Source organism: Emydura macquarii, unplaced genomic scaffold (genome assembly GCF_026122565.2).
Source record: "Emydura macquarii macquarii isolate MOO-44397 ecotype Brisbane River unplaced genomic scaffold, CSIRO-AGI_Emac_v2 contig_318, whole genome shotgun sequence".
NCBI classification, from domain to species: Eukaryota; Metazoa; Chordata; order Testudines; family Chelidae; genus Emydura; species Emydura macquarii.
In genome coordinates, this window is record NW_027130455.1 from 3,212,066 (window position 1) to 3,237,048 (window position 24,983).

The 24,983-nt window shown below is 40.4% G+C and overlaps 1 protein-coding gene and 1 long non-coding RNA gene across 2 annotated transcripts in view; one reads left to right on the plus strand and one right to left on the minus strand.

Annotated features, from left to right (window-relative positions):
* CEP126 (centrosomal protein 126) overlaps positions 1-20,028 on the minus strand; it is a 71,605-nt gene extending 51,577 nt beyond the window's left edge. Inside the window, exons 1-4 of the mRNA XM_067567167.1 lie at positions 19,871-20,028; positions 17,474-17,593; positions 4,722-4,867; positions 265-376 (exon numbers count right to left, since the gene is read on the minus strand). Of these exons, the coding sequence (XP_067423268.1) occupies positions 265-376; positions 4,722-4,867; positions 17,474-17,593; positions 19,871-20,028 (536 nt within the window). The remainder of the gene's footprint in view (positions 1-264; positions 377-4,721; positions 4,868-17,473; positions 17,594-19,870) is intronic.
* LOC137165756 (uncharacterized) lies at positions 19,637-21,951 on the plus strand. Its single transcript, XR_010923484.1, has 2 exons — positions 19,637-20,211; positions 21,381-21,951. It is a non-coding gene; the product is annotated as an uncharacterized lncRNA (long non-coding RNA).
* The last annotated feature ends 3,032 nt before the right edge of the window (positions 21,952-24,983 follow it).

Consider the following 24,983-nt stretch of genomic DNA (forward strand, 5'->3'; position numbering starts at 1 on the left):
GAACGAGCCCCCAGTTGCCCCCAGGATTAGGGGAGTGAAAAAGGTTGCCTCCTTTCCTCTACTTTTGTGCCAAGTAGACCTCAAACAATTTAAGGATCTGGCACAAAAATTTCATTTTAACAGTTCTCATAACAGAATTTTTTGCCACTAGATAGTTTGCCAAAAATTTCCAGAAAAGTAGTGTCAATTATTTGCTATATATTGCAATGTATTAACTAAATAATGTAGTTTTTAAAAAACAATAGAACAAATAGAAATGCTTACTTGCAGCTACTTTTGTGCCTATTAGATGATGATAAATATAACCCTGATGTTAAAACTGATCCTTGAATTTGTTCAAGGGCCTCTTCTAATCGAGGAGCTGGTTTTCTCCGGACTGTGTGGGTTAAAAGGAAAGATACAACATCAGGAAACATTCTATAAAACTTTATAATAAAATGTTTTGGCCAAAATTTTCAAATTTGGATACCTAAAGTCAGAGTAACAACAAACAGAAATGGTTTGATCGAGAGTAGGAGCTGGGTTGCTCAGTACCTCTGCAGACAAAATTGTGCCAATTCTATTTAGATGCCTAAATATGGATTATTCAGGAGCCTGATCTGGATTTGACAATTTGTCATTTGTCTTTAGTCTACATTGCTTTCAAATGAAATTGCTTTCAAATGAATTTATCATTACAATGTTCTAGTAACTTTTCAATGCCCTTGACACACAGAAAACATCTGTGAAAGCACAGTACTATGAGAAATGGGCATGGTGCAATGGAAACAGGATAAGAAAAGTTAAACTGTAACATATCCCTAATATAATGACACATATTATAATTGGAATACAAGAAGCCAGTTCATAGCAGAACAGGTATTTAGACAAAAAATTCAGTATTTTCTATCCCATTTTACTTCTTAAAAGTTGAGCTCCATTCTTTTCTCCCTTATATTGTTTTACATTGGTGAAATTGCACTGACTTGAGGGAATTTACTCCTGTTTTACATTGTTTCAAGAAGTTAATTAATAAATGGACTGTGATCCTAAGAACTCCTCAGTGACAACTGGCAAAATGGTTACTGTAATGACTGTAACAGTAACTCCTGACAGGCCTGACAAACTAACTACCTCCAACACATTGCTTTCATAGCATTTATCCAAAAAGGCTCACATGAGATATCTAAGAAAAGCTTATGTCATACTGATCTTCATATCTACTGAGAGATGTATGTATGGATGACATTAAAAGGTTGTGTTTCTATACTGGAAAATATTTTTTAAAGACTAAGTCAAAGCACGGTTGACAAAGAGGTTTTGAGACAAAGGATATATATTCACGTCTACTATGGTTCACATGTAAAATAAGCATTGCAAGCCAACACAATGGAAACCTGTTTGCTTACCATGTCTACAGGAGGCTGTGAAGGCAACATACAGGCAGTACACCAGGGGTCATCCTGATTCTGGGGACAAAACAGTTAACTATGCGGATATAAGGCAGCAGCAAAATTACCCCTTTTTTATCCTTCTTTGAAGATGCAAAAAGGACAGCGCTTTTTGCATTTGTGAAAGGGGAATTCCAGTCATGTTGGCTGAAGATGCTGGGAGATAGCTTTAGGTGAGATAAACTACTTTAGATATGAGGATTAGCCTGTTAAAGTTAAGTTTAGACCCTTGGAAGCATGTTATGCTTTTTTCAAAAAACTATTTATTTAGGCAGTTTTAGCAAGTTTACAAATCCTTAACATGTAAATTTAAGAAACAAAACAACCATTGCAACAGTTAGTTTTTGCTTAAAGACACATTATATAGGAATATAGTAATCAGAACACTATTTAACAGGGTGTTACCATCTTACAGAGTAAGTATCATTACAACACCTATGTTGCTTCTAGTGATTTTATTAAATTAGGTTAAATCTCTATATACACATATTTAACAGATCAGGTGTTTATCAAATGTTAATATTCAAAATAATTGGACAGGTGTGCTGGGCTTTTTGCTGGTGAATGTACTTTGCCTGAGTACTGAACAAAAGGTAACCAAATATCTATGTGTCTATCTGTCCTCTGTCTATTTTGCTGAGTATGGAATTGGCATGTACATTTTTCCATAATCACAATCTCCCATATTTTTTAGAACCATTCCTTAATGGTTGGGCTATTTTTCTTTTTCCAGTGAGAGGCTACCAATAGCAGAGCAGCTACTAGTAGATGAAAGATAAATTCATTTCCTTTTGTGTGACCATTTCCACTAGGGAGTCCCAGGAGGCTTACCAAAGGGTTATTTGGTAATAAATATGAAACAATTTGTGCTGTTTGGTTATGGATTGCATTCCAATACTCTCTAATGACTGAATGTGTCCACCGTACATGCATAACATCTCCTCTTTCACCACAATTTCTCCAACATTTATCCCCATTCTGTCTCTCTATATTTTTTAATCTGACTGGTGAGAGATTAAACTGAAACAGCACCTTAAAGAAACTTCCTTTTATTGTGCTACAGACTGAGGTTGTTGATCCTCTTTTCTAGATCAAAACCCTTTCCACTAGGGTAATTTGTCTAGCCACAACCTTTTACCAGTTGTCATATATGGACACTTTTTTGTTAGGAAAACGGTCCGCAAAGATTGATATAAATTAGTTATAATTTTTTGTTTCCTAATTAACCAGATGCCATCACTTCTATTAAAGTTAGCTTTCTGTATAAAACAGGTATTCTAGAAAGTTGAAAAACATAGTGCCTGACTTGAAAGTACTGGCGCTCGGGGATAGTGGGCCAGTTAAAGTTAGTTTTGATCTCTAAATAAGTTAGAAAGGTTTATTTACTGAATAGCTACCCAACTGTATTTATTCTACAGCTCTCTTAGTCTTTGAAGCATTCTAGTTCGCACTTCAGTAGATCTGTATTATTTGCAATGGCTGTCATTGGTGTGGGAAAAGAACTGATTTTATCTCTAGTTCTATCCCAAACCCATAAAATATCCTTTGCTAAAGGATGTGTGTAAAATTTCTGGCAGGCGTGATTTTTTATTAATCCTTGGTAGTCTTTAGCAATGTGTACACTGCCACAATTTTCTCGTTCAATAAAGACCCAGTTTTTGCTGGGTTAGAGTGCCCCCAATCCACTAGTTATTTGAGCTGGCTGGCTTGATAATTCCATAGATTCTATAGACTATTTGGAACAGGTAGTCCACTCTGTTTAATGGCTCTGTACAAAGTATCAACTCTCACTCTTGGTCTTTTCTTATTCCATATAAATTCTAACAACATCCTCTGTATTCCTGTTAGGGTTTTATCTGGGATAATCACACAAAGATTTTAAACTAAAAAAGATATCCTTGGCAGAATATTCATTTTGACTGTGACTATTCTTCCCAATCAAAAAATTGCATACTTTTTTCATCTGCAGAAGTTGTGGTATGACATTTAAATCACAGAGCTCTTCTAGGTTGTTTGAGATATGAATTCCCAAGTATCGTATAGAATTTGTACCCAAACATTTTCTGGAGACAGATGTCAGACAATATTTGGAGAGTACTTGGACATTCATAGTGTGAGATCAAAAAAGATTAATTTCTCGTGTTATCACTAGATGCAGAGAAAGCCTTTTCAGAGTCTGGCAAACTGACAGCTAACATTTCAGATCTGGCATAATTTACTTTAAATCCAGATGCTTTCCGAAAGTCCTAGATTTTTTAGAAACTCATTTTAGGGAAATATTTGGTTTAGATAAAAATAATATTACATCATCTGCATATAATGCTATTTTCTGATGTGTTCCTGAACGTTTTAATCCTGTGATGGATCCATTGTTCCTTATTCTCTGTGCAAAAGGTTCCATAACCAGTGCAAAAGGTAAAGGAGACAATGGACATCCTGCCTAGTCCCTCTGTGTAATTCAAAAAGGGGAGATTTAACTCCATTAACTTGCACAGCTGCTTTTGGGATGGTGTAAAGAGCACTTATCAATTTAAGGAACTATGGGCCAAAGTCCCTGTAGGACAGGACTCAAAACAGAAAGTTTCACTCTATTCTATCAAAGGCTTTCTCTGCATCTAGTGATAACAAGAGAAATGGATCTTTTTTGATCTCGTACTATGAATGATTCCAACTACTCTCCAAATATTGTCTGACATTTGTCTATCCTTAATGAATCCAGTTTGATCTGGATTTATATAAGTTGAGAGCATAGACTGTAATCAACTAACTGTTATACTTCATTTTATAAGTAACCATACCTATTTCCATCATTTCCTTTTTCACTATATCTTAAATCATAGCCTTTGAAAATAAACATGTTTGTTTTCACTATAAATATATTTGTGCTGCGAGATTACACTGGAGCTGATCCTCAGCTGAATCAAATAGGCAGGTGTGTGCACTGTTTCTTTAGGGATAGTTTATCTGGTAATTTCTGTGAGTGACCAGTGGTTTAGGGCTGGGCACTGCAGGGGAATACTTCAAGGTGGTCAAGGATTGGGGTGCACCTACTGTTAATGGGCAATGCAAGGTGAGGGCTAGCACTTCCCTGAGGAGATTGTTTGGGTAGTTGATAGACTGGTGATATCAAGGAGCTGAACCAAGTTAAGCACAAGCAAATGTTTCTCTCACTGGAGGAAGGAGGGTAACAAGGTGACCCACAATCCTGGGCTCACAATCCCTGAGAAAGCATCACATTGACAAGTACATACAGTATAATAATTCACTACATAATGCAATGAATTTCCAAACCTATTCTCCTGCGCTGGGAAATAGGGAGATGAGCACGCTGAAACTTTTCAGTTGCTTCTTGAAGTTTTAGTTTCCTTTGTTTCAGGATCTGTTCTCTAAATCTTAGTTCTTTTTCTTCTTTTTCCTTCTGTTTTTCTTCAAGTGCTCTATTTAAAAAGTAAAAATAATAGGATATCCTGTGTTTCTGATAAACATAACTATTACATAGGAATTATAATTCACTCAGAGAAATGCCTTCATAAAACTATGTGCACAATACTGTAATATCCTTTTTAGTTTAAAAACTTACTTCTTAAAGCTTACAGTGCAACACAAACTGCAGGATAACTGGAATATGAGGGTTCAATTGAGAACATTTTTGAAACAGGACAATGTCCTACAAGTGCCAAAGAAGAGGGGTCATAACACAATCTTTTTGATTATATTTGGTCCGATGACTGACCCTCCCTTATGAGAGGTATATAGGAATTGCCAAGCAGTTCCGACCAGTATTGGTCTCTGATAGTGGCCAGATGCTTCACAAGAAAGAGTGTTATGTCACAGGGCATACCTATCCTATAACACCCTCTGCTGGCCTCCTGCCTCAGTTTCCCCTGTCATCCATAAGTTTAATGAGGCTTTTTATAGGAAACAATGCCCCTTCTGAGGGTCTAGTTTATTAACCTAAGACTCACTGAAAATACAAGCAAACCTCCATCCCAGCATCACAGGTGGTTGATAGAGTCAGTTCCTATTCAATTCTGCCTTTCAATACAAAGTGACTTCAAGTGATCCCTTTATTGCCTTACACCCATATTGTAAAGCTGTAGAGCTGCAACACAGTTACTCAGTTGATCCTCTGTTCTTCAGGAAGCTTCTCAACAAGTAAAAGTCAATGACATAATATCTTCTACTTTTCCAGGTGAAGGACTAGCTCCTGAATTTGTGTAATTTCTGAATAATGAGGAGGTCTCGTTTTAAAAATTCCTTAAAGGCAAACTACCACAGCAGTTGACATACCTATCAGATTATCTAGCATGGGGGGCTTAGCTTCCTTATCCGAGGAGGGAGTGAGGGTAGGGGGGGAGGGGGAGGGAGGCTGGCTTTTTGAGGAAAGTCAGGGACCAGCCAACCAATGACAGGCTTCTGTAAGGGAGAATGAGCCAAATCAAACCCACCTGGTATGAATTAAATCCCTGATTGACAACTAATTATCTAATGAGCTTCATAAAGGGTTATCAGAATTCAACTGAGCAGGTTCCTAGAGGTAGGAAGCTCCTAAGGAGAAGAATTCTCAGGAGAGCTCACCATAGCAAGGAGCTAGAAGATACACTCCTAGGGACAGGCAACTCCCGAACACTGGCAGGTAGTCCAGGTTATCAGGAACTACATGCTGGTCCAGAAAAGAGCTGTAGCTGGCAGATCTCCACAGACCCTTGGTTCTGGGGGAAGGATTCTCCCAGATAGTGGAAAGAGGTCTGACTTCAGGGAACCTTCCCATTATTCAGAAATTACACAAATTCAAGAGCCAGTCCTTCTCCTGGAAAAGTAGCATGTTAACCTCTCCACCATCAACTCCACTATGGATGCTCTCACTTGGGAGTAAAGTGGTATTAGTTTACTGTAATTTAATCCTCCTTGGATTACTAACAACAACAACCAGCTCCAAGATTGACATAAACACTCTACCAGTATAATTCATCTGGCACAAACTCTGTGTGGACACCGAAGTACTTTTACCACGATAAGCAGTCCTCCAACAACAAGCCCTCAAACAAATATTCCTGCAGCAGTGACCATTTTGATCGAATTTTTTAACTCTGCTGCTCAGGAATCACAATGACCAGAAGCTCATCTCCTGGTTAAAATTCCCAACATGTTTAGTCTAAATTCGCACTGAAATTGATGAGGACTTACACTTAAAAACCAATGTCATGAAATGGCCCCCAACAACTAATAGCAGGTTTGTCTATGCCAAAAAGGTATTTTGCAATCCACAAACATCAGATTAATACTGGATCCACTACTAGACCGATATGATAATAGCCTTCTACTTGCTTGAGACCGTAAATAATTGAGTGGTCCAAGCTGAAATGTGCCCAGATATGAACATAATGTTGTTTGAAATGTCCATGTATTCTTTCTCCACCTACTGGAAAAAGAAGACATGTACAAGAAAACTATATTAAATTTAGATTTGAATTTAGGCCACCTAAAAACCAGTTACATCATAAAAGTCCTATCATAAAGGGCCTGTACTACACTGTTCCTCATGCTAAATTCCATTGACCCTAGTGGCAATTATGACTGCATAAGGAATATCAATCAGTCCATCTATCTCATAGAAAGCTAGCAACATTCCCTAGCAGTTAGAAAAAGTTATTGGGAATCAAGATTTCTGGTTTCTATTCCCAACTCTGCCAATGACTTGCTGTGTGACTGTGAGCAAGCAAGTTAGCCAAAATTTTGATGTTGCTTTAGTTTTGGATGCTGAAATTGAGACACTTAGGTTCTGATTTTCAGAGAAACATCCCAAACTACAATGCAAGTCTATAGGAGCTGCAGGAACTCAGCACCTCCAAAAATTAGGCCTGGATGTATCAAACTGAGCACTGAAAGGTCATCCAAAACTAGTGGACACTTGGTGGCATGGGGTGCCTAGAGAGAGAACATTTCTGTGGCTCAATTAACCTTTCCGTAAAACTGGACTATTTACTTTGACGCTGTCTGGATTGGGGGACTATTTATATTATTTAACACTAATATTTCAAAATTACAATAATTCATATGAGATAGGCCATGTCAGATACCATTAGAAAGGTTATAATTTGCTAAGTATGATGCTATTGTTTACGTGTATGTGTCATATCTGTATTGGAAGTTATGGATATGTTGGATGCACCTCTATTTCAACTTATGCTGTGTTTCTGGGCGACACCCCAGACAGGATGGCAGCAACAGTAAGCTGCTTAATGGCCCATTAAGGGAACTGAAAGGTACAATAAGGCCAGGGAAAGAATTCAGGGGCTACACCTTATTAGTCATCTGGACTTGCCCAGGTAATCCTGGACTCCATAATGTTTCCATAAATTTCCACAAGCAGCAAGGCAAAGGGACATAAAAGGCAGCTGAACATCCATATTGTCTTCAGTCTTACTCTTCAGCCTTCATCCCTTCTTCCTATCTCTGTACCAACTCATCTGCAACTGAAGCTATGAAACAAAGGACTGAGACTCACCCAGATACTGGATGTACACCAGAGGGACTATACAAGCCTGCAAACGCCACAGTTTTACTGACAACCTGATATATATGGACTTTCAAATCATTTGTATGTATCTGCTTGCTTTAATCATATAACACCTCTCACCTTGTTTGTTTCTTTCCTTTTATAATAAACCTTTAGTTTTAAGCCTTGTCTACACTAGAAAGTTTGGTCAATGGTAGTTTTTTCAGTGATAAAAAAGTGCTATAATTACAGTGCTCGCTCGTGTCCACATAGCACTCATTTTCTCGCAAAAATATGTCCACACTCGGTTCTGTAATATCAATAGTGAGAGCAGTGCATAGTGGGCAGCTATCCCACTATGCAACTCGGCAGCTTCTGCCACTAGGAATTCTGGGATGAGGGAGAGGAGTGCAGAGCAGCATGGGTGCTGACTCAATGTCCCATGGTGCATTGCATTTCCATGCCATCATTCATTGTATTGCTCACAATGACTCGTGCCATTTTTTCAATGGCTCTCCACCATTTACTGTGTGCCCACCACCTCTATCTGAAAAGATGGATCCCACACTACTCTCCACTGTTGCTTTCAGCGTTCTGAATACATCGCGGCTGGTCACACAGTACATCATTAGCTCCAAATTGGAACATGAATCTGAGGAGCCTGACCTGCTGAATCACATGCAGACAAACAGCACCGCATTCATTCATGGAGTATCTGCACATGGTTAACTGCCGCTTCTGGGCACGGGAGATGAGCACTGAATAGTGGGATAGCATCGTTCTGCAGGTCTGGGATGACGAGCAGTAGCTACAGAACTTTCAAATGTGCAAAGCCACCTTCATGGTACTCTGTGCGGAGCTGGCACCTGCCCTGCAGCACAAGGACACCTGAATGAGAGCTGACATCTCGGTGGAGAAACATGTGGCAATCACCGGTCAGTCGCTAATCAGTCAGTCGCTAATCAGTCTGGAGTCGGCAAGTCCACCATTGGAGCTGTGTTATCGCAAGTGTGCAGAACCATTAATTGCATTCTGCTGTGAAGGACTGTGATTCTGGGCAATGTGTGTGAAATAGTAGATGGCTTCGCAGCAATGGGATTCCCTAATTGTGGTGGGGCAATAGATGGCACACATACCCCGATTTTGGCACTGGACCATCAATAGGAAGGGGTACTTCTCTATGGTACTCCAGGCGCTTGTGGATCACCGTGGGCGTTTCACTGACATCAACATGGGTTGGTCAGGGAAGGTTTATGATGTTTGTATCTTCAGGAATACTGGTCTGTACCAGAAGCTACAAGCAGGGACTTTTTTTCTAGACAAAAAGATTACAGTAGGGAATGCTGAGATGCCCATGGTGATCCTGGGAGACCCAGCCTTCCCACTAATGCCATGGCTCATGAAGCCTTACACAGGCAACCTGGACAGCAGCAAGAAGCGCTTCAATAACAGTCTGAGCAGGTGCCGAATGACACTGAATGTGTGTTTGACAGGTTAAAGGCGCTGGAGATTCCTTTATGGCAGGCTGGACTTAAATGAGGACAATATTCCTGCTGTGTGCTCCATAATTTATGTGAAGCTAAGGGTAAAAAGTTTACCCCTGGGTGGACAGCAGAAGTGGATTGCCTTGCATCTGATTATGAGCAGCCAGATGCCAGGGGTATTAGAGGGGCACAACGGGGTGGGGGGGGCATACGCATAAGGGAGGCATTGAGGGTCCATTTTGACAATGAGAACCCATCAGGTGTTTTCTGAAACTGCGCTGTGACATTCTACGACCACTATACAGCTGTACATGTGTGTCGGTGGTGTAGTAAGAAGTGAGAGCTTAAGGCCTGCAACCTAGAGAAAAGGCTAAGGCTTAAGGCCTAAGTGGAAAAAGCCACATTAACAGGAGTATAAATGGAAAAAAACAAGTTAACAAAAACCAGCCTGTGAACTTATGACCTGACAGAAATTGGAAAGGAGAAAATGCTGATACTACAAGCATACATATTTCCAAAATATTACTAATATCAAAATATTACTAAAAATACATAGCAGGTGCAGAAGGCACCAAGACATCCTAACACCAAAGAGATAACTGACTCTCTGAAATGACACTTTAATTAATAGAAATGTCTAATAAGGTGATAAATGGAGTTGTTTTTCCCAAATTGTCCAATGTACGGTAAAGGGTGGTATTAGACTACGTCAAGAGGGTGGCAACTACCTATGTCAAGAGGGTGACAACTACCTGCGTCGAAGGGGGCAGAATGAAATTGTCTGTAACAGTGTATAAAAGAGGGTGTCAGAGGGAATGACTTGGTCCAGCCTAGGGGATAACAGAAAGTCCCGCCATTGGGCTGTGTCCATTGTAACGCCGCATATAGGAAACTAACCCATAGATACTCTGTAGGTCGCTTCTCATTGTGCCACACGCAATAAACCTAGACCAAGTGCCTTCACTGCTCAGCTAATCCGTGGTTGTGTCAATTCATTCAATCGTGAGTGCTGTCTCAGTTACCTGCGCAGAGCTGGAACAGCACCTAGACGGGGACACACACACGCAGCCTATACTGACAAGCACCGGTGCGCCCGAACACCGATGACAGGTGGTAGGTGCATATATCATGTTCAACACATAAATAAAAAGTGCTTCTTGTTTTGAGAGCTTATTTTTATTATTAAACATAAAACAGCACACAACACAAATCCTAGAGGTGGGAAGTAGTGGGGGAGGGGGGGACAGTGCCAGCTATGACAGCTGCATGTAAATCCAGCTATCATTCTCATAGCTGTCTGAGGGGGTGGAATGAAGGGGGTAGCGAGATAGTCCATGACTTTGGTAGGAATATCTAGGGGGAGTTGGTGGTACAGGAGAAGAAGTTATGTCGTGGCCGAAGGGGGCCGAGCTTGCATGAACTGTGTCTGCAATGACACTATTGTCTTTAGAAGCTCTGTCTGCTCCTCCATGGCCTTGATCATTCGCTCATGGCCAGCTAAAATTCTCTCCTGGTTTTCCTTCCATTCCTGTCTGTCCATCTTCTGAGATTCTGACCAATTGTCTCCATGCCCTTTCCTCTCTTTTGGATGCCCCAGAGGACAGGAGGAGTTCCTGGAACATCTCCTCTTTGCTTCTCCAGGATTGCTTCCTTATCAGTCGTAGGCGGTCCACCGATGTAGGGGCCTTGACTGAGAAGGTCACATCTGTGTAAGAACAAGAAATAATGAACAAAACCATAATTGTGAGTGTTCTAACAGTGCACATGAATCACTGTGAAACACACCTCATTCTCACTGTCCTCCTGCGCAGAGTACTGCTCCTTGATAAGCATGAGAATGGTGAGTTGGAGGGGTGAGGGCAAGACCATACAAGTAGGTCTAGGTTCTGGGTGGGTACTCACTTGGGGCATAAATGCAAGTACATGGGGAAAACAAATTTCAAATTGTGCCACCATTCTCCATAGGCAGGGGCCATAGAAGCAGATATCTTGCTCCTTAGAGTCAGCAAGGATGCTAGGATGCATCTCCTCCATGTGTGCAGCTTCAAACTGAGTCCCTATGCTGCATGACTGTGCATTGCTTTGGTCCCCGCTCAAGTGATTGCCAATTGGCATGGGAAAGTGACCAACAAGGGGGGCAGACACACAGCTGCTCTGCCCAGGAATCTGAGGCAGAGAATCGGGGAGTATCTCCAAGAAAGTTTCCTAGACATCATACCAGACAGAGGATACCCATGAAATCCCAGCATGCATTAACGTGCTTCTCAGCTGTACTGCCTAGATGTGCAAGGGAATGGGAAAGCACAAGGAAACACAGCTACTCCTGTGCATTTCTATCCCTTCAAGAACCTGTATGTTTTAGCCAAGCTAAGGACCCCCTAGCCTCCAGTACACAAGCAGCAACAGCTTTCAAACACTTACCAGAACTCCCCTCTCCTGCATCCTGAGCGCCTGAGCTGAAGGGCTGGGGCTGACTGTAGCCTTCTGGGGTCGAAAACAACTCCTGACTCCCAACCTCAGCAACCGGACTGTTCCCTGGCTCCGGGTCATCCTCTAGCTCCACTTCCTCATCAATGACTCTTCCTCGGGGTTCGGTTCAGTTCAGTATTCGGTGGCCCCAGGGCCATGGAGGTGTCTACAGGTGTCTTAGGGGTGGATGTGGGGTCGCTGCTGAGGATGGATTCCAGCTCTTTGTAGAATCAGCAGCTCATTGGCTCCGCACCAGAGCAACTGTTTGCCTCCTTGGCCTTGTGGTAGCTCTGCCACAGCTCCTTGATTTTAGCTCGGCACTGCAGCATGTCTCACTCATAGCCCTTCTCTGCCATGGCACGAGAAATCTGGCTGTAGGTATCAAAGTTCCTTCGGTTAGAGCGGAGCTGGGACTGCATGGCAGACTCCTTCCAAATGTTGATAAGGTCAGCAGCTCCAGTGTGCTCCAAGCGGGAAAGCATTTGCTGCATGGAGCTGGCATGGTCAGCTGGGAAGATGAAATGCAAGCTCTCCATGCTAACCAAGCAGAAAGTGGAATAAAAATTCCAAAATTACTGTGACTGCAAAAGGGGATGGGTGGGTGGCTGCAGACCAGCGGAGTGCAAATGGTTGTCGAGAGTGGTCAGGAGTGGCATTGTGGGACATTTCTGGAGGCCGATTACCATGACAAAAACATACAGCAGTGTCTACACTGATGATTTGTCACTAAAAGTTTGTCACAAAAAGCTCTACGCCTCTCATCGAGGTGGTTTTATTTTGTCGACAAAACGACAGTTTTGTTGACAAAAGGGTCATTGCAGTGTGTACACCAGGATTGTTTTGTTGACAAAAATCACCTTTTGTTGACAAAACTCTCTAGTGTAGACCAGGCCTTAGTTACTAAAGGATTGGCTGGCAGCGTGGTATTTTGGATAAGAACCAAACTTATATTGATCTGGCAATGTGGCTGACTGTTTGGGGATCAAGAGAACATTTTGGTAAAGGGAATAGAGTTTAAATAACTTATCTCTTTACTGGACCTAATGGCTTATTGGGAGCCAGCGACTGAAATGCAGTGAAGAGGGCTGTGTATTTTTTGTTTTTAGCTTCTTGATAACCAGTATGGGAAATCAGAAGCATAGTTTGTGGTGGTTGGGGGGGTCTAACTTCACTGTTACCCACCAGTGCTGGGAGAATCTGCTCTCCTTTTGCAGTCTGCCCTGACCTTGGCATTTTCAGGTGGCTACCCTAGGCATGGATGGGTCACATTTACATACCTGACAGAGATGGTATGAAGATTAATTAATCCCTGTACAGTGCTGTCAGATTCTCAAATGAAACTGCAAAGTATGATTACTATACTTGTTGATCGTTTTATTATTTATAAAACAAGGGCATCATGAGGTATGTTTTATTATATTATACGAATGATCTTTTACTAAGCAATAAAGATTATTTTTATACAGACACTTGAAGTCATTTGTACTTTATACACCAAAAATAAACAACATTGTATGAAGATGGTGTCAATAAGTGATGGCATGTCTAAGGACATCCCAAATGGTTCAGTTAATGTGGGGGGAAAAGAACATTATAGCTTTCTAAGTCACCCAGCCCAGTGAAAATAGTGAATATTGGCTAAAGAGCAGACAGATCTACCCAGCCTGAAAAATGTTTTTAAAAAACAACTCTCTATGCTGTAACTCAAGGAAAGGAGAGCTTACTTGATCTACAAATTCATACGCTGGATCTGTCTTCTGCATAGACAATGGGAAATCCTACAGCCTTGGAGTGGAGTATGTAGGTCAAAGAGAGAGAGGACAACTTCCTATCTAGCCTTGGGACTGTTTATGTTTAAAAACTACTTTGGAGTATGGTGTAACATATCTCTTCCATACTCCTGAGCACTGGAAAGGAGTTGGGTGGGGCTCCTGTCCCCTACTGCTGGAGAATTTACAAATTTTAGAATGGCAATTTATACAAAAATAGTTGAAAACAACATGCTATATCATCCATTCTCCTTAGGTCCCTGACTAAGGGCTGCCATATCATAGATGTAATACTGGCAAAATAGCAGGAGTTAGAAGAATTTCCTTACTTTTATTGTTTTAACCTAGTTTTTCTGTCTACTATAAACAATCCAGTGAAGCAGCAATTTCTGCAATAGCTGCCAAAGTGTTTATAGCAAATTGGAAATCTGAGACTTTAAGAGGTTTAACAGTTTCACCTACAATGCACTGCCCAGACATTACGTGGAAATGTATCATTGATATTAAAAACAGTAGACTGAGCAGATGGTGGAAATATTTTCTGGTTAGTTTTATGAAATTATACAAGCAGGTGATGGACGGTATAGTCCTAAGTAGACTAAACACTTGTTACTACTTGGAATGAGAATGAAGAAGTGTAAAGAAGACTTATGCCAATTACTTCTGCTTATCCAATGTGCATGAAAACAACATGTTTTATGGAGGTGATATTTGCAATCTATCTTAGGCATGGTCTACACCACAGAGTTAAGTTGACCTAACTACATCACTCAGGGCTGTGAAAAAATTCATGCCCTGTGCAACACAGTAAAGCTGATGTAAGCTCCAGTGTAGGCACCACTAGTTAGATAGAATTCTTTTATCAAACTAGTTACCAACTCTTGGAGAGGCGGATTTACCATAGCAATGTAAGAACCCTTTCCATGGCTGTATCAAGTGTCTACCCTACAGTGCTACAATGGCACAGCTGCAGCTGCATTTGTAATGTAGACATAACCTTAGAGATAGACATCTGGGACCCAATTTTCCACTGCCCTGCACTTTGTATGTTTTTTTTAAACTAGTGCAAAGTGACTACAAAGTGAACGTAAACCACTGACAGATGAGATAGTATTTAACGCCCATTTTGCGCTACTACAAGGTGCACAGCAATAAAAAATCAGCCTCAAATTTTTTGTAGTTTAAAAATGTCTAAAAAATTTGAAAGCGTTACACTCCCTACATCTCTGAAACTGAAGTGCCTTTCACTTTGTATCAAGAACACTGAGGTTGACAGCTTGGGGGAGAGCAGAAGACGGGGCTACTGAGCCAGAAGAGGGTGTAAAGACGTAGTTTGTATTCTGCAAAGCAGTACCACTGAAAAATTTTCAATAATGGAATTATATCTTTAAAAAGGGAATACAGAATTGGGGAGGTGGGCATATACTACCCAGATTACAATAGGCAGATTTACTACCCAGATTATAAAGTAGTTCATATACTGGTCCTAAAACACTTGACTGTAAATTTTACTAAATGTGGCCATTTCTATGGATAATAAAGACAGCTTCATAAGGAGTCTAGAGCCAATTGCCCAACTCCAGCAACTAATTTGAACACTGTACATAGGCCATGCGTTTCAATACTTTTGTGTTTAATCATTTAACTGAATACATACGGTTTCATTTGTAATAGTACTATGGGATATAAACAGCACATGTGAGAGTTTATTTTTATATATATGGCTTTAAAGAGAAAATTCTAACTCACTGTGAAATTTCAGAAGTTAAGAAATACTATGCAGAATCAGTAAACATGGAAAAGGTTGAAAATAAAGGGCTCAAACCTGCAAGTCTTCTACATGAGGAATTTTCATTGACTTCAAAAATAGCTCTCTGCACTCAGAGCTATCTCAGACTATCCCAAATTATATTTACTATTATTTATTATTTAATTGTTATTTAATTATTAATAATTAAATATTACATTATTTATATAATTATATAGAATATAGTATATATATCAAAGAATATATATTATATTATGATAATATAATAAATATATATTTACATAATAGTATATACTTATACTATTTTATATTAATAATGCAATTATTTAATTATTTATTACTATTTGCATAATTATTATTATTGCATATATTTACTATATATTTACTATCACTTTTTAGCAACACAGTTATTGTGTTGCTAAAAAGTGATAGTAAAAATGTTAGGCCACATGTTCCTCTCCGGGATGCAGCAGGGAACAATATGCGAACAACACAAAAAGGCAGATAAAGAGAATAGCAGCTCTGCTATATTCTATAGGCCCAAACACCAGAGGGATCTTACTACTATTAGGGGGCAGAGCTGGGTGCTCTGCAGTAGGCTCCTGTCAGGTCCAAATGGATTTATTTTTTTATCAGATATAAATGTGAAGTTACAGCTAGTGGCACCAAGAGTAATTTCTGTTACATGCATGCAAACCCCTTAGGAAGGAGTTTTGGTGCAGCCACTTGGCAACAGGAGTCCTGGGGGAGCTAGGCTACCAGGGAGCAGGGGGAACCCAGAAGGCAACACAGAGGCTGCCAAATTCATATGATTACTTCTGCCCTTTGTAAGTATTCTGAATCCAGCATATCGCCAAATATGCAGGCCTAACACAATGACCCAGCAGTGAGGAGATAAAGCACATCCCTATCAATGGAACAACTGGGAGGAAAGAAAAAACTCAAGGAGCTTGCTAGTTCCTAATTTATTTTTTTCCCACGAAATGGAACAGTGGCTCTTGATTTTCAAGTTTTTTATATTTTGTATATTTCACAATTTATACACGCTGAGAACTTTACAACATTCAGATTGCTAAGCAGAACAGGTACAGTTTCCGTTTCATCTTCCACTTGTTAGGGGAAGACTGTCACAACACACTTACAGCTCAATCAGTGATAAATGTAAACTCAGGTGCCATACTATAACCAATTATTTATTCTATGTACATTTTACCTACATTATTTAATAATTTCACCTGGATCATAATCTAGAAACAGCATATTTCTTAAGGCTACTATTATAATGGAATTCTCACGGAACTGCATATAACATCTACATGAATACCAATTTAATGATAGCAGTCCAGTACAAAAATACAGACTTCTACAGTCTGTTGTTACACTGATATAATGTATATAACGTATATTGTATAATATTTCAGGATCAATAAGTTAATGAACAGTGTACATCTGAACTGCATAGCAGTACCAGCAGTGATGTAACAAAACTAAGCAAAATATCTTATCTTGCCGCTGTGATTTAGTTTATTATTCTTTTTAAAGGTCACCAGTCAAAATTTTGTGTTTGATCATTCTTAGCCAAGTGTCATGTTTTTGCATTCACAGTGTATTAGGAGAGACAGAAAATTCAGAGTTGCCCATGCACACAAGGTAACTATTACAAATAAAATACAAAGAGCCCAATCCTGTATTTATTGCAAACACAAAGCTCCCACTAAAGCCTATGAGAGTTCTGAGAACACAAGGAATGCAGATCAGGCCAGGATATGAAGAAATATTGCTAAAGGAAGGTAATTCTGATCCACAAAGCTAACTAAAGGAAAAGTTAAAGTGTTTCCATTATAATGAGAAACTCTGAAGGTGACTCACATATTTTTCATATTTTGGGTGTCCTATAACAAACTGGAATGGAACAGTGCTTCTATTCAGATCCACAGATTTTTTTAAATGTGAGAATAACAATGTCAATATATCCAGTATCTAACAACTTGATGAAGAGTTCTTACAAAACAAAATACAAAAATCCTCCTCAACCAAATCCTATAATTACTTACTTTCTTCTTCTGTTTGTCTCTATACAATGTTTTCGTGCCCGACTCCGACATATTTTTTGATCCTCTAGTAAAGCTTCACGCTCTTCTTCTAAATCTCTTTCAAGAAGAAATTTTAAAGTTCTGACCATGGTATTATGTTAAGGACAATAGAAAATGTAGCTAAAATCCTTGAAATTCCTATTCAGTATTCATATTAAGTTTTAGATTGATTACAAAAGAGTTTCAAAAAATTAGGCACAGATCTAAAATGAGACTTTTCATAGGTATAATAGCATGGTTCCTTTTGCATGACTGGAGCCTTATGTACTTTTTTGAGAAAGTGTAAACTTTATCTATGAGCAACTAAATGATGATTCCTGAAATTAATTACTCAGTGGTTCCTTCTCACAAATGTCTAATATTAAATAAAGTACTGCCTAAATATAAATACATTAAGAATGTAACTCCATCGCTGAGTTTCTATGACCTTAACAACTATCGAGGCCTTGCACTCCTGGTTTATGATGTTACCAGATGGAATTACACCTTTACTACGTAGAGTTGAGGATACATCATTCCTTATTATCTGAACTACCTACCAGACAGTAAGGTTATCAAAGGGAAAATATTTCCTAAAATAAAATTAAAAATCCTTCAATAGTCATTGTTTAATCTATAATTTAATGAGCAATTCCAGTTTAAAATTCTTTAAATATCTTGCTTAAAATAAAAACAACGAGAGTTCTGTAGCACTTTAAAGGCTAACAAATTTATTTTCAGCAGGCATAAGCTTTCGTGGGCTTCAGCCCACTTCCTCAGATGCAGTTGCTGAAGCCCACGAAAGCTTATGCCTGCTGAAATTAAATTTGTTAGCCTTTAAAGTGCTACAGAACTCTCGTTGTTTTTGCTGTATATAGACTAAAACGGCTACCCCTCTGGAACTCTCGCTTAAAATACATATTTATACCATAAATGCAAAGCAGGGTTCAATATTTGCTTTATCTTAGCATTGTGGCTATTACTTTACTGGGGCACCAATACACACCCTAAGCCTATGAATGTTTCATTTAATATCATCTGTTTAAGGAATTTGTAAAGTGCCTGTCATTATAATACCTAGGCCTGGAATTTTCAAACCAGTCCTGGGGATTGAAGAACCCAACTTCCATTAAAATGTAATGGGAATTGAGTGCCTGACCACCTTAAGCATCTTTGAAAGTCCTAACTGTAGGTGTTTAATATGATCTTTGTATTTTGGATTATAAAATGTTTGGATCAAGGACTGGGTGTTTTGCTTTGTCTTATTCAAAACCAAGTACATCACTACTTAATAAATAATAATAGTACCTGATCAGATACTGTCCATATGCTTAGACATTACAGCAATAGGTGCAGTAGAAATACAGTGATTAGGCACAAAGGTTATATAGAGAGCAGAGAAACAAACACAGAGGCTAGACATTTTTGGTAGTTGCCAACTACTGCACTGATAAAGTAGCACCAGGAGATGCAGCAATGGGAGTGCAAGTGTACACAGAGCACAGGCCTTTTTATTGCTATGTTGTCTAATTAGAGCAAGTCTTGATGACACAGTAGTAAAAACACTGGTGAGTATGAGTGCCCTGTCTACAGTAGGATTCCTCCCATCATTGCCATCACAGGTAAAGCTGAATCAGTAATTTGTGCAACAGTGAGATGTGTCCCCAAAATTGCTACTATATGCAAGACTAGAGAAAGAGAGAAAGAAATTTCAGTCCCCAAATGGTTTTAGATACAGGTTTATTCTGCCTGATGTTAAAAGGCTAAATCTAAAAAGAGAGTGTATCTTATGTCCATATACCTTGCTGTAATATCACAATATTTTGCTGCATGATGATCACAATAGTTCCTTTTAGCCTTGGAATCTATGAATAACCCCATACTGCCAGCATATTGGGGGGTGGGCATCACAGGGGCTGTGTAACGTGGGGACCCTGACAATAGTGTAAACAGGGCCCTGCTGTAAAACCACTTGGGAGGATATGCCCCTCCCCTGGACAAACCCCACCCAATTCCTAAACGGGAGAGCAGCTGAGCAATCCGGAGTCCTAGCCGTGCCTGGGGTGGCAGCCTCACCTGACCTCTTCCTGACCTAGCCACCTTGCGGGCCAACTGAATCCAGCCTGTCCCACACATCCCCAGGGAGCCACCCCATGGGGCCTGTCCTGCCGTCCCCGGCCTTCCTCCTCAAGGGGCCCATTCCATGCACCTCCTTCTCTGTTTCCCCGGTGAGCCCGTCCCGGGGGCCCCGTCTACCTTACCCGGGGTGGGGGAAGGCGGGCCGTCCCCGGAATGTCCCTTCCCGCGAGGCCTGTCTGCCCTGCCCCCATCCCCGGCAGAGCCCGCCGTGGCCAGACGGCCCGGGCCGGCGAAGGATACGCGCACGTGCTGCCCGCGGAGGTGCCGCAGTGGCTCTGGAGGGCGCTGTCCGGCGACTGGCGGAAGAGGCTCCTCCAGCCGAGGCCGCCCGGGACAGCAGCGCCCGGCTCGCCCTGTGCGGGGCTGACGCCCCCCGCGGCCCTCACGCCGGGCTCCATTCAGCCCCGCCGGGCCGGCCCCATGACAGTCCCTGCTGGCGGGCCGCTCGCTCCCTCACACGCCAGGTCAGTGCTGGGCGGGAGCCCCCACGGCCCCGGAGCCCGGGCCCGGCCGCCCCGCCGCCATCTTGGCAACCAGAGACGCCGCTTCCTTCGCAACGGAAACCAGGGACGACGCGAGGGGTAAGGGAGGAGCGCGGGCACAGTCGGCAAGGGAGATGGAGGCGGGGCCTGAATAGAGGGCGGGGCTTGGGGAAGGAGGAGGGGAGACTGGGCGGGGCCTGAGTAGGGAGTGGGGCTTGGAGCAAGAAGCGAAGGAGATGGGAGACGGGGCGGGGCCTGAATAGAGGGCGGGGCTTGGGGGAGGAGATGGGAAACAGGGAGAGGCCTGAGTGGGAGGAAATGGGGGGGAGGAGCATGTGGGGGGCATTGTTTGTTGTTGACGTTGACCCCCACCAGTTCAAAAACCTTTGTGTCTGCCATCCAAAAAAAAATAGTTTTAAAAAAAATGATACCTTTGGGATTCTTTTTATTTGGTGTCTAGCTTTGAGCCTTTCTGGAGTCATGTTGGCTAAGAAATGTATTGTTTAAAAAAAATGCCGAATGTCTCATGTAATCACCAGCCCAGAAGCTGGGGCTTTAAGAAGAACACCAAGCATGAGGAGTCTTGGGATAAAACTGTGAGGGCTGATAATACCGGGATACTTTATGGGTAAATGTGAACAGTACTGTCAACTCTCACAACTTTATCACAAGTCTTGTGATATTTGGCGTTTTTCTTAATGTCCCAGCTCCATAACTTGTCTCATGTAAGACTGTCTGCTTGCTTGCTTTCTGCAAGTTTCTTGCCTTCATGTTTGTTGAGAAAAGCTGTAAAACCTGAGTTTTAAAGACTAGAAAAACAGAAAAGTGTATCCTAAAGATTATAAAACAAATCATGATTTTCATCCAATTTCATGATTTGTTGAGGCATGAATTCATTTTTTAATTCTTGGAGTTGGCCGTAGTGATTTTGTTTCAAATGGGCCTGTTATGGACGCAGAATGATGATATGGAAAACAGTACGCATTGCTTCACTTTGCTTCCTTTTGGAGGCATTTGGGAAGATTTTGTACTCTCTTCATTCCCTCCACACAGTACAGCACATGGGATGACTTGGAACATAGACACTACTCATCAGCAGGCAGGACAGCCAAGCTAATGATGTGGCGGCACAGGATGTTAACATGTTTAACTGAGAATGCTTACATGTTTTTAGAATAATATTAATTTTTTTCTCTAAAAAGTAAACAGCATTGTGTGGGGTCCTATGTTTCTTGACTCAAGTATTCCATGTTATTCTTGGTTTACAGGTAAAAGGATGTCATTTTCTACCTGCCATCCTAGCCCTACAAACTCAAACGGGATTCTTTGCTGAAAATAAAGTTTTTGCAGATCAAAGTATGCCTCAGTGAGCTTATTGCCTTCAGCGGCTTTGCACAGATGTAACTGATTGGACCTTAGTTAATAATTCTGTTGATTATGCAGAACATGAAATAGAATTCAGCTCACTTTCTGCTAGCTGTGTTGATTCTGCAATGCTAAAATAAGAAGACAGCTATGAACAATTATATTTGTAATTACAGAATGCAGATATAACACAATACAAAAAGGAAGCAGCTGTGTGGTGTAAAGAGGTACTGTTTGTTCCGTTAGTTTTCAGAGAAGAACTGCACTTTAAGCAATAAGGCAGAACAGGCTGTGTAGTACTGAGATATTGCCACACCTTGGATGAGATGTCAGCACAAGGCCAAATGCCTCGGTGATTTTCTGGCAAGGCACTTCTTGGCAGCTATGTTTGTTTTTAAACCACTTCTTCTCTTCTGTAATGTGCAGCTGTTCTGTGGATGTGTCGATAAGAATAAAAATAACACTTTGCAATTACTGAGTGCCTTTTTTTGACAGTGCTGTACAGACATTAACTAAGGGCTCACCAAACCCCCTGAGACAGGCGTTATTATCACCATATTACAAGTGGGAAAACTAAGGCTAAAAAGGCTAAGAGACTTGCTTAAAAACACCCAGCAGATAAATATCAGAATGAGATGAGAACCCAAGAATCATGGCTCTCAGTCCCCAGTGCTGAACAGTAGGGAAAAATTCACTCTTGCCCTTCATCTTGTATTAGGGTAGTCAGAAAGCAAGTGTGAAAAATAGGAATAGGAGGTGAGGGGTAATAGGTGCCTTTATAAGAAAAAGCCCCGGATATCGGGACTGTCCACATAAGGTCCAGAACACTCTAGCAGGTTAGTGAAAAATGAATCCACATATGGATTTTACTTCAAATATTTTACTTGAAATGTTCTATTTTCCCTTTTGTCGCTAACAGCAAAAACAGCATACTGAGCCCAGAGCTCCACAAGTCCTTCACCTCAGGTAGTTGCCTGGGTCTCTTGCTCCTAAATCCAGCCTTGCCTATATCTATGAATCGATTTGGCAGGTTATAAAGACCACAGTAAATCACATTTGCACACATGCAGTGGAGCTTGTTGAAGGCTGGATGTCAAAATCTCTGGACATTGCATCTGCACTGAGCATGCTCTCCAGCCCTCTGAATCAGCCACACAGACCAGCCTGAAACCCCTGTCTGGGACAAGATAAAATGGATTGTCTTTTAATTCTGGCATTTCCTAACTATTGAATGCTTTACTTTGCAACTTCACTTCATAGGTAGATTGCAAGGCCAGAAGAGACTACTGTAATCATCTAGTCTGACCTCCCGTACAACAAAGGCCATAGAACTTCCCCAAAATAATTCCTAGAGCAGATCTCTTAGAAAAACATCGAATCTTGATTTAAAATTGGTAAATTGTTCCAATGGTTAATTACCCTCAGTATTAAAAATGTGTGCCTTATTTCCAGCCTGACTGTGTAACTTCAACTTCCAGTCACTTCCATCATTTTAATGATGTTTTGATTAACTTCAGTTTTTATATGTAATATTTTATAAATATCAGACACATTTTACAATATATTTGATGTATAATGGCTTGTAATACATATTTCCTAATAAACATGACTTCAATAATTAATTGCAACTTAGCCAACTCTCTAATTAAATACTGAATTTAAGTTATGCCTTCCATTCAATATTTCTCTGTCCCAATGAAGTCAGTGGGAGTTTTGCCGGGGTGAGAGCGAAGATTAGGGCCTAAATCCTTATAGATTGTGGATTTACCACAAACCTTAAGTAAGGGGTAGCTATGATGCTGCAGGAGCAGACCAATCTGATTCCCCCTTACTCCTTTACCTTGTGTACCTTATTTCTCTCTAAACTCTAGCTCAACAGTGGTGAGTGTTGCCTGGATTGGGGGTTAGAGTCAAGGCTCTATCTACTTCCTCTCCTCTTCTCACCCATGTGTACAGAAGAAGGAGTAGAAGTTGCTGTCTCCCTCCCTACAGTCTCTGTGGTTAGCTGATGCCAGGGAGTAAGTCTTTCACCTCCTTACTACCCTGTGTGGGCATGTCCTGTGAGTCACAATTTGGCTCTTTAAACCATGAGCATGTAAGTTATTGGTGCTCTCATTAGATATACAATTGTATCCTACTGACAGTGTTCCACAGATGGCATGAAACCTGTTAGAACAAATTAGGGGTCTGTTTTTGAGAGATATTGAGCAACCGTAGCTGCTATTGACTTGAGTGAGAGTTGTGTGTTCTCCTCTCAGAATCAAGCCACATACTGGTGTTCAGTACAGCTTTGTTTTTCATACTGAAAAAAATATCACCGATACAAAACAGGACTTTTTAATAGCTATGTTCATATCTCACTGCAGTAAGGGTTACTGTCAGGATATTGAAATGAGCGTGGACAGAGATCTACCAGTATATAAATATAAACTAAGAGCAATGCCAGAATGTATGAATTATTGTAAAGTGGTGCTGTGAAACAACATATTCCAATTGTTCACTAGCCATGATGCTTTATTAATGCAATACTGCAGGTTGGGGATTTTCATGTACTGAACCATATCACACCAAATCTCAATCCGCATATATGCTTGGATCACAGAAAATAGTCAAGTGGATCTTTATTAAACTTTCAAAAACAATTCAGCTTTGAGGTGAGATCAAGCATGAGAAATTTCAGGCCCAAATTGTATTGTTCTATTTGAAAGATGTAAGTATAACTAGGGATTTATGATTTAGGTGTATAGTTTTCCTGTTTTTCAGATTTTCAGATTGCACATACAATGTGGCACATTTTTAGGAGTAAAAATAGTTGTCCTTGAATTATTTTAAAAACTGGTCCATTCAAAGTTCCTTAACTCCTAGGGGTGTGGTATCAGTGAGTTTGAGGGATCTTTAAAATCCATTAGTCCCCTCTATAAACAATTTTCAAAATAGTACAAATGGTAAGTTTTTATAAAAACCCAGTCTCAGATTTTTAGCTGCAGTGTTTTTTATCAGTTTTAATTTATAACCAGGAAACCTACATACTGTATTCTGAAACTGCCTCCTTAGTCACAGTTATAGCATTGCTAATACATATGAACTATGAACAGTTTTGTTTTCTAGGAAAAGTGTTTATAAAAGGATTTAAACACAAATTAATCATGTTTTCATTCAGCCATTCCAGTCCACTAAATACAAATAAACATGTTCTAAGGGTAACGTATACCAAGACCTTTCACAATCCTATTACAGTGTAAATGGTAATACATTAGTTATGTCATATGCAGGTACTAAGCAGTAATTGCTTTCAGGATCAAAACACTGTATTAAGTGCAGTATATAAATCTTCTCTTCTGTGAATAAGATGTGGTTTATTAAATCCGGGCATAAAAGGACTGATGTGCTGGCTGCTGTTTGTGCTGTACACATTCCCAAATATTTAACTTAGGACTTCATAGTGTACAATTCTTTCCAGAGAAATTTGAGACCCGTTGAAGTATTTGCATTTCTTCAAGTAAAAG